This window comes from Apodemus sylvaticus, chromosome 11 (genome assembly GCF_947179515.1).
Source record: "Apodemus sylvaticus chromosome 11, mApoSyl1.1, whole genome shotgun sequence".
Taxonomy (NCBI): Eukaryota; Metazoa; Chordata; class Mammalia; order Rodentia; family Muridae; genus Apodemus; species Apodemus sylvaticus.
Genome location: NC_067482.1, coordinates 74136831 through 74150653, shown reverse-complemented (window position 1 = coordinate 74150653; position 13823 = coordinate 74136831). Strand labels below are relative to the sequence as shown.

Genomic DNA, 13823 nt, shown 5'->3' with positions numbered 1-13823 from the left:
GTGGACCTGCATTCCCTACCTTCAGCAGCCTTGGATGGAGGAGCAGAGTCCAGCTTTGTTTCTAGTCCTGATTAGATCTAAGAACAGCTGGATTGGCCTGAGTCAGCCCTTGGGAAAGTGGCTTCATGTGGCCTTGTGCCAACACACACACACACACACACACACACACATACACACCCAACACACACACCCATACACAAACACACATACACATATAAATTTACACACACACCTATACAGACATACATACACACACAAATATACACATGCATACTCACGAGTGTTGGGTCCCTCTTGGCAGTGGTTTCTGTGCTCCATACATACAAGACTGGTGTAGGTTTATCATCTTCTTTACCCACTAAAACGGTATGAACGCCTCCTCCTCTGTGGCAATCTGCCTCTTCCTCTTCCTCTCCCCAGAGAGGAAGTCTTCCCTAGAACCAACCCCACATCCCTCCTTTCGGCCCAGGCCTGCTTCCTAAATGTATCATGGTGATAACCTGCTCCATGCCTCACTAGATAAAGTCCCTGGTTAGGAGAGGAGCAGAAAGAAAGGCTGTCTCCAGGGGTCCCCTGGCCTGCTGTGGGGGACCTCACCCCATAGCTCTGGAGTGTCCTTGTCCCCTCTCTCCTCCTACACTGACCCCTCTGCTTCTCCCGCCAGTGTCATCATGACGGGGGCCTACAACAACTTCTTCCGCATGTTTGACCGGAACACCAAGCGGGATGTGACTCTGGAGGCCTCGAGGGAGAGCAGCAAACCCAGGGCGGTGCTCAAGCCAAGGCGCGTGTGCGTGGGTGGCAAGCGGCGGCGTGACGACATCAGTGTGGACAGCTTGGACTTCACCAAGAAGATCCTGCACACGGCCTGGCACCCAGCCGAGAACATCATTGCCATCGCAGCCACCAACAACCTGTACATCTTCCAGGATAAGGTCAATTCCGACATGCACTAGCTGGCCTCAGTGGCCCTCCCAGCCTCTGTAAGAGGAGGAGCGTGGTGGCCATCGTGGGGACATGAGTCCCCGGGCTGGAGTCGGCTTGGATGGTAATGGCCAGTTTCAACAAAGGAAAGGAAGGAGCCTCAGTTACAGGCGGATAAGGTGGATGTGCCTGGCGGGTCTCCTTTTGTTTATCGCCCTCCTGTCTCGGGCTGGGCCTTTCATTATTATCAGGACTTTATTCATGTCCAGGGTGGGTCAGTTCCTATCGGGGAAGGTCAAGCCGGTCCGTGATGGGGCTCCAGAGGAAGAGTAAAGTTCCCAAGGCAGTCAGGATCTGCAGATCCTCAAGGGAGCCAGCCTTGTGCCCTGGCTCAGAGCTGCTGCTTCATGGTGGATTTTGAACAGAGAATTCTCACTGAGTGCTGGCCGGGGCAGCTTGTCACTTGGGCCTTTGGGATGTCTTTCCGTATTCTAGGTGTCAGGCCAGGGCAGGTTCTGGGAAGCAGAGCCAAAGTCATAGGGTTCATCGTGAGGCGGGGCCAGGTCCCTCGTATGGGTTTTCCAGGCTGAGGCAAGTCCCGGGAAGCAAGACTTGGGGACTCTGTGTGGCTGCAGCCCCCACCTCACTGCCGTCCGTTTGTGAGTGCCCACTGCACGCTGGGCATGGTGCTCAGCCCATGGTGGCTGTGGCTGGATCCCCACAGCCCACTTTGTGGTGGCTTTGCCGTTGTCACCTTTCCATGCTAGCCAGTCATCTTCCCATGGCCAACAGCAGGTCCTGTCCCTGACTGTAGAACCCTCACACCCATGAAACAGGTGTCCACTCATTTCCATAACTCCCAGCTGAGACCCAGGCTCTGCTGGAGCTCGGGTGTAGTCACCGTCTCCTCTACGCAGGAGGGAGCCGTGGCTCTGAGCAGAGACGTGGGGTGCCAAGGCGGTCACACCCTGAAGGCTGAGCTGGTGTCCCACGCAGGTCTTCACAGGCTCTTTTCCAACCCACCACACTGGTGACTGGTTTTCAAGCGGCATTCCAAGGGAAGGTCATAGAAGGGAAGCATCTTCATGTGCATTCAGAGCAGGCGCGCTGGTGACAAGATGACACAAGAGAGAAGATGGAGAACAAATGGCGTCCGGGCTTGCCTCCCAAGATGCACTTCACCTTCACTGTGTCTGCAGCTTTCTCCTTCCCTTCCGGCTGCTCCCTGAGGAGGTTGCATGCAGCCAGACAGCCCAGAGGACGTTTTCTCAGACCTCCTCAGGGCCACAGGTGACTGGCCATTCGTAGTGACCCCTGCTCCATCCTCCTGAAATCCCTGAACGGCAGGGCTTGGCATTTTGACTCTGGACGCAGAGAGCAGAGGGGCTTTAGATTTACAACGTGGCCTGCCACCCAAGAAACAGATGCAACAGAGCTTTTTGTTTTTTTTCTCAGTGGATCAAGGTATCCTTGTGTGTGTCAAAGCACAAACCGCATGCACACTCACTTCCGGCCATGTATTTACACAGAAACTGGGTCCATTACATTTTTTGGCCTTTTTTTTTTTTAAGTCAATGTGAATGAAGAATGTTTATCACTGTAAAATTCAGGCGCTCTGGACAGTATTTTATGTACATATCGACTCTGATTCAAGTTAGCAATTAAAAGATTGGCTACTTTCCCCTCTTATAAAGAAGTTGGAGTGTGGCCAGTTGTATATAAATCCCATTGAAGCCAAAATCCTGGTGAGAGGGCCTTACACACTGGCCTGGATCTCTGGCACACCCATCTGCCTTTGCGGTTTGGCATTAGAGAAGATTTGCCTTGGGAGCTGGAGGCTGCTGTGAGGTCATAGGTTTCATGCAAAATGTCTTCAAAGTCAAATCTTACACGGTCTTCAAAAGGAGGACCGTAGTTTCCAGACTTCTGTTTTAAATGTCGGGTACCAAAGTAGAAAGGAAAAAGAGAGACAGAAAAAGATCTCAGAAAAAAAAAGTATGTCTTTGGGACCAGAAGAAATCACCCAGGTTCAGAGCGGACTGCTAATAATAATGTGTGTATTGATGGAGGAAAAAGTGTGGAGGGGGGAGGGGCAGTGTGAGAAATGGCGGAAGGACCAGAGCCTTGCAAGCCACAGACTTTGCCACTTTACTCTGCTTAAATTCTCTGGTCTTGAATACGTGGCATTTCCCATAATCATTGCGACATTGTTGGGGTTTTGAGTTTGTTTTCTTCTGCATTGAGTCTTCTCTGAGGGCGAAGCCCTTGGAGGTGTTGGGTATGTATGTGCTGGTAACATAGTCAGGCCCAGTCACTTGGGGTTCTGGGGCTCATAGGTGCATTCTTTTTTTCTTCGGTGTCTCACAGATTATCCAACTGTTGAATAAAATTATAAATATGTTAATACCAGCTTTTTCCAATAAAATAACAAATGTTACATCTAAGACGAGGCTCCGAAGGCTGCTGATTAGTGAACTGACCTGGTGGAGCAGCCACTGGGAGCCAGCGGGCTGGGCGGGGTGGGGGGCAGCTCCTATCCAGACTGGGCTGCGTCTAACTGTGTCTTTTCGGCTCCAACTCTAACCCAGATGAAGGAGGAAACAGAGTCAGTGTGGACACCAAGTTTCACGTGTGCCCAGAGCAGGGTCCCCAGTTGGAACCTGCAGAGCCCAGGGCCTGGCATGTGACTCTGGTGGGTGGCTGTCTCCACCACAAACCCAGGCAAGGAAACCGAGGCACAAACATTAGCCCAGTATTCCAGCTGCATGTGCTATCTAGGGCTAGTCTCGACTGCAGTGCCTCTTGGCAGCCTCACCCTGCAGAGGCTGCAGGTTCTGGGAATGGACATCTGGGAGGAAGGTGGCCGGTACCTGGGCCACTGGATTGTGTGGAAGTCAGGGCTTCCCTCCCCGCTGTATTCCCTGCAGCCCACACCTCTCCAAGGCAGAGGTGGAGCTGCAGCTGCGTTTATCTACGGCCTCCAGGTCAGCATCAGGATAAGAAGGCCACTTCCTGGCTGTGTGTCATTTGGCTAACCTCTGACCCACATGTGTAAACCGAGCTTGTCTCCTCAGGACCTCTGCGTGACTAATAAGATAAACATTTGTTTGTGGACCCTTTGTACCGCTGAGTAGGCTGTGATACCAGATTGGCTAGCCTAGAATGCTTTTCATAGAGTGTAGGTGGAGTACTGTCCCTACACCCATTTTATTCATGGGAACATTGAGGCTCAGAGGTGACCAAGTATCATGTCTGAATTGGTACAACTAGAAGATGTTGGGTCAGGATTCAGACTGTCACGGCTGAAGTGCCCGAGTGGCATGGACGCTCAGGTTGGCATCTGATCCTGTAACCTCAGGCCACCATGCCTCACTTTAGCTACCAAGATGGAGTGCCACTGCTGGGAGCCAGTGGCTGTTCCATCATCTTTGAGGTAGAGGGACTGTTGTAGATGACACAGGAGGTCCCATCAGGTCTTCTGAGCCCTCCATAATAGGGGGCTATCCTGACTATATTAGGAATATGACATCAGGAAAACATTCAGAGATGCATGGCGGGAAGGTGGCTGTAGAGATGGAGGATGATGAACCACAGTCACACTAGAGGCCTTGAGTCTCATTGGCCTGGGGCTTGCCAATTCTGGTAGCTAGTGAGTGAGTCCCAAGGGCACCCCATCTCCTCCCTGATGCCAAGATTACAAGCGTGTGCCACCATGGTCGGCTTTTATCTGTGGGTTCCAGGAATCTAGCTTGGCTCCCCATGTTTGCCCAGCAAGCATTGTTGAGCTATGTCGCTGCTGGGGCCTCCTCAGGACCAACCTTGACTTTTCCGTCCAAGGGCCACAACGGACTTCAGATCTCCTGACTCTACAGAGATGGACATGTGCTCTTCACAAGCCCTGGGCCGCAGGCCAGCACACTGGTCCCTTCCCTCAGGTCATCTGAGAACATTCTCACCTTCCTTCAGAGACAGGATGCTCTAGAGGCCCCAGGATTTGCCCAGGTTTCACAGCACAGAGTAGGAAGCGTGAGGGGGGACTGGATGACCCCACACCTTGACCACACCTGAAGGGAAAGACAGTGGCACTCTCCTGAGGAGCTTGGTGTCCAGAGTTGGGGAGGAGTGGATCCCAAGGCCAGAACTTGAACAGCAGAGGGGCAGCTGGCCAGATCTGCTACCACACTGCAGCCTGGACAACATTATACCGAGAAGACCCTGCTGCTCCAGGGAGGAGCTTCAGCTAATAGTGCTTAGGTTCATGCTCAGACTTCCAGAGCCCCTCAGCTGCCATCTGCCCTTTGAAAACAAACTGGAGTGTTAATCTTCCCATAGTCCTGCGGGCTCTGGGTGATCCCTGCACCTGTCAGCCCTTTTACTCCATGCTATTTGTAAGAACAGAGACTCCTCTGGGTCTGGGGAGAGGGATCTGTCAGTAATGCTAGCTGCGTAAGCATGAAGACCTAGAACCCATGGAAAAAAATCCGATCATGGTACACGCTTATGAACCTGGCATCAGGGAGGAGATACAATCCCTGGGCCTCATTGGCCAAGCCCCAGGCCAATGAGAGGCCCTGTCTCAAAAGAAAAAAATGGTGACAGCTCTGTAGTGTCCTCTGGCCTCCACGTGCACAGACACACCCGTGTACACACAAACACACTGAGTATGTGAAGTGGAAACTTAAGGGTTCTTTGGAGAGTCAGTTGTGTCAGATGGTGTTTTGCTGAGGCAAACACATGAAGGAACGATTCGTTGAGGCAGACACAGTTGAAAGGCTAGCGCAGACTTGGAACATTTCTGCTAAAGTAAGCATGTGAGCGGACACGCGATGGAGGAGTCTCTGCTAACAAGACGCATATGTCAGTCCGCCTTGCGTTGTGGAGTTGAGCTGCATTTGTGGGGCTTTGACAGAAATGCACGAAAAATTTTCTGGTGTGCTGCAGTTTCTTGTCACTTCCGCAGACTCAGGCTGCTTGGCAGAGTGATGTCAGCTGAGACAGACACACATGCTCAGGCAGGACCCGTGGAGGACACGTGATGTTTGGAGAGTGTATAAATAGGACAGGAGGGACTCATAACGAAGGAGGCTGAGCTTGGCTTACTTGCATAGTTAAACGCTTCTTGGTCGCGTCTTCACTGAGTTTGCCTTAGCCTTTCACTTGTGTCTGCTTCAATGAAACATTCCTTCACATGTCTGCCTTAGCAAAAGACACCACTCACTTTCCAAAGAACCCTTAAGTTTCCACTTTAAAGTATGGATGGGGCTGGAGAGATGGCTCAATGGTTAAGAGTGCTGACTGCTGTTCCAAAGGTCCTGAGTTCAAATCCTAGCAACCACATGGTGTCTCACAACCATCCATAATGAGATCTGACGCCCTCTTCTGGTGTGTCTGAAGACAGCTACAGTGTACTTACGTATAACAATAAATAAATCTTTTTTTAAAAAAGTATGGATGACTGTGAGCCACAGGCAGCACTAAGGGAATATCTCAGCCACCATGTCATCCTATAGATGCTGGAGGCTACTCACTGCCACACTGGTGTCAGAACCAGCCTCCAGAGTCCCTGGTCAGAATGCCCAGGCCATGCACCTGCCCCAACGGTGAGAGGCCTGCAGGTATGCTGATGAACATTTTTAGCCACCATCCAAACGTTTGCTCTGCTTAGGGGTATGGAGTAGTGCCCACTGATGGAGACCCTGAGGGGCTTGAGGTTCAGAGAGGCCTAGGGACTGCCCATGGCTGCACAGTAAAGGCAGAGGCCAGACTGGAACCTGGCTCTCTGATACCTTTGCAGACACACGTTTGAGAGCTGAGATGAACATAGGAGAGGTGTTCTTCCTGTCCCTGCAACCTTGTTCTTCGTGCTCTGACATACGATAGCCACAGGATGATGCTCGGACAGCAGCACGAGTCAAAGGGAGTGTTCCCATTTCTATGGGCACCCACTGGTTTTCTGCATCAGTACATTGCAAAGGATTGGGGCACCCTAGCTGTGGCTACTCCGATGGAAACCACTATTGCTAAAACCCAAATGGCTTCCCAGGCCTAAGCTTAGCAGAACACCTAGACAGGGAAGGTCAGTCACATCTGACCCCAACAGATAAAGCCCAGGCCTCTCCTCTGTCCCCACCGAGACGGTGTAAGACCAGGAGGATACGTGAGGACTACACAGGCAATAGCCTCCACATCTCTGTACTGTGGCTTCGTCTCAGGGTGTCTGGAAATTGCCAAGTCCTGGCAGACAGGGTTTATTGCTTCTTCATACTTTATTAAACAAACAGCTAGGAGTGATGGAAAAATTTAGAAAAACATTTTATTCAGAAGGAAAGATGATGTCTTTAGGGTGTTGACAGCTGTGGGGTTGGAGCATGGAGGCTCCTGGGCTTTGTTTTCCTTAGATTATTTTAGGTGCATGGGTATTTTGTTGGCCTGTAGATCTGTGTACTGTTGTGTGCAGTGCCCATGGAGGCCAGAAGAGGGCCGTCAGAGCTCCCAAGTACTGAAGCTACATCCCACTGTGAGCCATCTCTCCAACCTTTGTGGGGGGTTTTTAAGGAGTGAATAAAAGAACCCCGGGGTTGTGGCTGCTGTCTGGGAGAGAGCTGAGGAGTCTATCCTTAGGTGCTGCATAAAAGACTGTCGCCAGTGAGCAGCATCAGGCTGTGCTAGCCCTGCCCTCCCAGTTTCTGAGTAGACAGACCCTGGTCAGCGGTCTCAGAGGGACTCACAGTCATGCAGCATTGACAGGGTGTCGCTTGTACGTAGGCTGTTCCCATTTTGTCTAGGTGTGAGACTTGTGGCCCTCATCCATTGGTACACAGGCCTCTCCCTAGACTCTTCCAGAGCCACCACCTTGGGAGCGACCTTTCTCAGAGCCACTATCCTTTATAAGGCTCTGCTCTCCTGGCCACATGCTCCTGCTCACTGCCAGCCTGATGCACCGGAGCAGTTCCTGCAGGTGTGTAGAGACCATGGGGCACCATGGAGGCCACTCTAGGGCCTCAGCAGGAGGAGACAGTGAGGCAGCCACCCACCCTTAATGGAGTGGTTATAGACATAAGCGCGGAGAAAAGCAGAGAGAGAGGGTTGATTCACTGCGACCACCCTGGAAAGAGGAACAAAGAGGTCTGGCCAATCCCCCAAGTCCATTTTCAGGGTTCTGACATGAGGTTTAGTTTTAAACAGAGGGACAGAGCTGTGCATAATTAAACAGTCCTGGTCAAGGTGTGGTCCTGTCTACCACTGCGCCATCACCATCCCAGCCTCAGGGTCTGGCATGGTGGTCTGACAAATGTCAGAACTGTGTGAGATTTCCTCCTGGCAGACAAGCTCCCACTTTGCCCAGCACCAAGCGTTGGCCTTGCCTTTCTCCCAGGATGAGACTCCTGGGAAGTTCCCTTCATTTGGAATTGTTGAACCTTTGTTTCAACAATCTGATAGCCAGAGGGAGGGGCGCTCAGTGTCTCTCAAGACTATTTTCATTTCTGCAAGGATGGTGACATAGGACACCAGCCACAGAACACATCTGACTCTGTCGGGACCCAGCACCTAGACAATGAGCATCCCAGGATGAGACTCAGCCCAGGGACCTGGGAGAAAATCCTTGGTCTACAGTGTCTCATTCGGCAAGTCATCCCGGTGATTAAATAGGAAGAAAGGTCAGGAAAGATGGCTTAGCAGTTAAGAGTACTAGTTACTCTTGCAGAGGATCCGAGTTCAGTTCCCAGAATTCATGTGATGGCTCACAAGCACCTGTAACTGTGGGCCCAGGGAACCAGAGCCCTCTCCTGACCTCTGTGAACACCAAGCTCACGAGCACGTACAGACACCAAGGAAAACACTTAAATAATGTATAATTTATACATAGTTCATTACGCTTTGTATATTATATTATGTATTAAATATTAAATATTATATATTATTATATATTATATATGGACTTGCTCACTCAAGTTTTTTTCCTAGTTTGGTTCCTTTTCACCAAGTCTACCTTTCAAAGTTACGCTGCTCAAGTCCAACCACTTGATGCACAGATGAAACAAAGCTTTTAGGTCTCGGAACACTGTTTCCTAGCAACCGAAGCTTTCAGAGCTGGAAATAATCGCTGGAGTGGGGAACGACTGTTTCAATGAGGTCCTTGGAACAGACAAAGCCCAGCTATCTTCACCTGTCACTGTTAGAATTAGTCAGCCACACTGCCAGCTGACTCCATGAGTCACAAAGAGAATGCTGGAAGTCTGGGGGTGGGGGTGGGGGAGAAAGAGTGGACAGTGGGAGGCGCCACTGTCAGATCCGTGTACCCAAAGTCCAAACGTGGGCAAGTAGGCAGGTCCTAAGAGCAGTGAATCTTCATGCTATTCCCTGGAACACTGTGAAGGGACAACGGGCAGGCAGTGTCTGTATCATCCAGCTGTTCATCTGACCTGTGTCCTCAGGGCCTCCTGAGTTCAATAAGGTGAGGGAACTTGGGTTCTGAACTCAGTTTTAACACTGGCCGAAGACCTGAGGTCTGCCACCTTTATCTGCTGAGTTCCTGTCTGCACACCTGGAGGACACAGCCCTCACCTTGAGGGCCTGCTGATCCCTCCTCCCCTTTGTCCCTATCACGTGCAGTCTCACTGCATAGTATGACTGGGTCCCGGCTGTCTCAGACAAAAGTGAGACATTCTGTAGCGTAGTGCATGCTGGGATTCGGAGGCCATACCAGGAACGGCAGCAGAGAGTGGTGGGAACTCAGGAAGAGAGTATGGGGACCACCTGGATGGAACCAGTGTCAACTTAAAGTGGCCTAAGGCATCCACGTCATCTCAGGACCCTGGCACTGCAATGAGGGGTATGGCCAGGTCGGGATCCCCAGGGCAGCCCAGCAGGATCATGGGTATTTGTTGCCAGTGGTCACTACCGCTCTGCAGGGCTCTGGACTGGTGTGAGGCACCCCCCGCCCCCAGGGCTGGACGATGAATGCTGCTGGTTGGGAGACACCACATCAACCCTGAGGCATGGAGACTCTGAATAATGGCGGCATCTCTGGCATGGGGGTCTGACCTGGGACAAGGCTCTGAGTTGGGCTCCTTCTCTGCTCTTTGCCACCACGGTTTGTTTGTCTTTGACCCAGTAGCTGGTCCACAATGCTGCACAAACATAAGGACAGCAGGCAGGTCCTCTGTCTGTCAGTGGTAAGACCTAGAGACTGACTCCATCCATTTCCATCAGTTCCCCGGCCTCAGGGAGCTGCAGGGATAAAGTTCCCTGAGGTGGGGGCAGAGGGGACACACTGAGCTGAAGATTCTGCTGGGTTGGTTGACTGATTAGAACTCCATGACTGTGGAGAGTCAGAGTGTCGCAGATCTAAGGCTAATTATCACGGACAGTCTTAAGAACCTTGCTGGCTACTCGTCGTCCAACCCTGTGGCGTGTCTATCATCCTCGTGACTATCAGACCAATCCTCTGGAACACATTCTTAGCAGACTCCTTGGACCCATCAACCAAAGAGCAAAGAATGCTATCAGACTATATCTGAAGCAGAGATTTCACCATTTGTCTGTGGCCACCTATGTCTCCTTCCGCCAATGCCTCAATTTCTGACTTTGTTCTGCAACCAACACAATCTCATGTGACCAGTTCCGTGGTTGGAACAGGTCTTTAAGAACACCGTGAAACAGTCATGGCTCCAGCCACATCACTCATGTCGGGCTCATAATAAAGTCCTGTTCCTTTTGAGGCAAGGGCTGTGCTTTCACATCAACATAGGGGCAGCTGGGTTATGTGATTGTTCTTGGGCGGCCAAAAGGCCAGCTTAAAACCAGGTCCTCATCGCTGTGGAAGAAGGGGCCCTCAGGGACCCCTAGCCACTGCTCCGCTCACTGACAGAACAATGGTTCTTTTCACTAGGCTGCTGCACCCCACGACCCCAAAAGATGGTTTTAAGCTGGGTCCCAGACCTCTAGCAGGACCTTGAGGGAAGCTAGACCCCACTCCATGGTTTGTCATCAGGTGCTATAGGACAGGGAGAGCTGTGGTGTTTGCTTGTAACTGTCCTGGCAGGAATGATGACACTCTAGGGAGATGCATGCCCTTCCCTTTGGGGAGTGGAGACAATAGACCCCGAGAGACTGGAATCTCTCCCTAGTTATGCTGAAAGAAGGGAAAGACTGCAGCCACGATCCAGCCAGAGGGAGAGAGCTTCTTTCTAGAAAGACTTTATAAATTCTGACAACTTGGCAGATCACCTTGTAAGAGAAATTGGAGCTGAATCAGTGAGAGGGACCACACCTTGACAAGCCTTATGCATAGCTGTCTCTATTCAAATCTCAAGCCTTGTAGAGCAGTGCTTGTCAACCTTCCTAGTGCTGGGACCCTTTAATACAGTTCCTCACGATGTGGTGACCCCAACTGTAAAGTTGTCTTTGTTGCTACTTCATAACTTTAATTTTGCTACTGTCATGAATCGTAATATAAATACCTGTGTCTTCTGATGGTCTTGGGCAACCCCTATGAAAGGGGCACTCAACCCCAAAAGGGGTTGTGACCCACAGGTTGAGAACCTGTCCTAGCAGGAGTTGGGGAAGGATGTTACTTGAAATCTTGTTTCTCCTTCTGATATGGCCACATAAAATAACCTCTTTTCTCTGCTTTTCACTCTTCCTTATGTGTTTAGTTGGACTATTTCAGGGGTGAGGGAGCAGGCCTGTGTAGTGAGAGCTTGCAGGATCCAGGTTGTGCCCCTAACAACTCTGATAACAGCTGACCCTTGGGACAGAGCTTCTGGGCCTAGAGTGAGTATTCTGATGACAGCGCTCCAGAGACAGCTGAACAACGGGTCTGGCCTGTGGGTGTGGTAGGTAGCTGGACCGCTGGACCGCAGGCAGGGCGGTAGGAGCAGGGCTGTGCAGGTCTCAGGTCTGTGTAAGGATGCTACACCCCCAATCAAGATCTGCCTGGGAGGAGTGGGGCCTGGGACAGACTCTGCTTTGGCTGGAGGGCTTCAGGCTGCCCTTGGGGGTCAGGACCTCAGGGGGAAAGGCCTCTCCCTGATGCAAACCCACTTCCAAGGATGGCAGGCTGCCTCCAGAGGAGTTTTAGAGTGGGAATGGCAAGATCTAGGGAGCAGGAACCCTGCCACCTCTTCTTAGGTGTCCCTACTGGTTGCTTGGGATGCACCCAGGCACCTAGCTAATACTGATAAGGAGTATTTCAAACAGTAAGTCACAGATGCCAGCCAAGTGGTTTTGGTCAGATGGCTAGGAGGAAGGAGGGCAGTTTGCGTGTTGGAGTATTGTACAGACAGCCAGGAGACGCCAGGCCCTGTTTAGATCCAGTCATTGAGCTCAGCTCCAATCTAAACATTGCTGTTTTCCGTTTGAAATACTTACGAAACCAGCAAGGACGTCACAGTGCCTCTGGCCCAAGGTTCCCCTGTTGAGGAATGTTTAAAAGAAGACGCAAGTTTATGGGAGGCTCGTCAAGGTCTGCTGACTATCTTCCCGGACAATCAACTCCTCTCTCCCTCAGAACAAGATAAGGCTGATGCTGAGGCTCTGGTGCAAGAGGGAGGCCACTGGGAGGGAGCAGGCATGAGACTCAGCAGCTGCCCACCGGCTGGAAAGGCTGCTTCCAGAGAGCAAGGCATCTGCTACACGCCAGGGTACTGAACGACACTCCATCTCTGCACAGGGGTCATTGTGTGGAAGTTCTGAGAAGAGCTGAGTCAGGGGCATGGGACATGGATAGAGACACAGAGGCTGGGGTTCGATGTCATTGCAGGGCTCTTGGGCACATGGGGGTTCAAAGCAGAATGAGAAGTGGTACCCAGAATCCATGACTGCTTGGGGTTCTCCCCGAGTCTGTTTGTCTCCCAGGGGAGATGTCATGAAGTGATGGTAGCCTGGGGACAGGCCTGTATCAATCCCATCCTGGATCTCTAAAACTAGTGTCTTCTGTAGATGGAGTTGTCATGGATACCCACCCACGCCCTCAACTCCATCAAGGCAAGGATGGGTCGAGGTCATCTGTGCTTTGCTCTAAGAGTCTCACACAATCAGTGGCATGATGACCATGTGTTGTGGCCTTGTGGCTGGAGGATGGGGAGAGGGGTGGTGCTGGGCAGCTGGCCACACCCACTGCTGGGGAAGACCCTCCCCCAAGAGCAAACGCCTGTCCTCGTGGTCTCTGAATATCCCTTTAACATGTAGAGTTTGAGGCAGACTCATGGGGCAAGAGGAGGAAGCTGCTACCACCCCAGTGTCCCAGGTGACCCAGAGGAAAACGGAGACAGCCACATCCTTTACTGTCAGCCCAGGCTAGGCCATGAAGAATCCACACTACATTCTCCAACACCAGCAGGAAAGGCCTGTCTACACATAGCAGATCTCTCTCTTTTCACCCCTCTCACAGAGACAGGCAGTCCTCACCTTCAGGACAGAAATCAAATGGAGGCTGGAGGCTCAGCCTTGCAATCTCTGGACTTGGGAGGTTGGAGATAGCAGGATTGCTGAGTTCGAGGCCAGGCTAGGCTAGACAGTGGGTTTCAGGCCATCCTGAGCACCATACACAGTGAGACCTTATTAAGTTAAATAAAACAAACCACTACAGAGGGGCACTTGCCTATGCAGACCCTGTCCCAGTTAGCTTTAACTATCACCTTAACACAGGCTTGAGTCATCTGAGAAGGGAGTCTCAATTGAGTGAGTGCCAGATCAGAGTGGTCTGTGGGCATGCACCTGGGGTCTATCCTCTTAATAGATGTAGAAGGCCCCGGCCCATGTAGGGCAGTACCATTCCCTAGGCAGGTGGTGCTGGGCTGTATAAGAGTTAGCTAAGCATCGGTCTGTGAGCGAGCCGTCGAGGCAGCGACCAGTCACCGTTCCTCAGTGGTTCCTGCTGTAGTTCCTTGGCAGTG

General features: G+C 51.6%; 1 protein-coding gene across 1 annotated transcript in view; it reads left to right on the top strand.

Annotated features, from left to right (window-relative positions):
• Positions 1-3327, top strand: part of Ppp2r2c (protein phosphatase 2 regulatory subunit Bgamma) — an 84284-nt gene extending 80957 nt beyond the window's left edge. Inside the window, exon 9 of the mRNA XM_052199379.1 lies at positions 665-3327. Within this exon, the coding sequence (XP_052055339.1) occupies positions 665-956 (292 nt within the window). The 3' untranslated portion in view covers positions 957-3327. The remainder of the gene's footprint in view (positions 1-664) is intronic.
• Positions 3328-13823: the final 10496 nt, after the last annotated feature.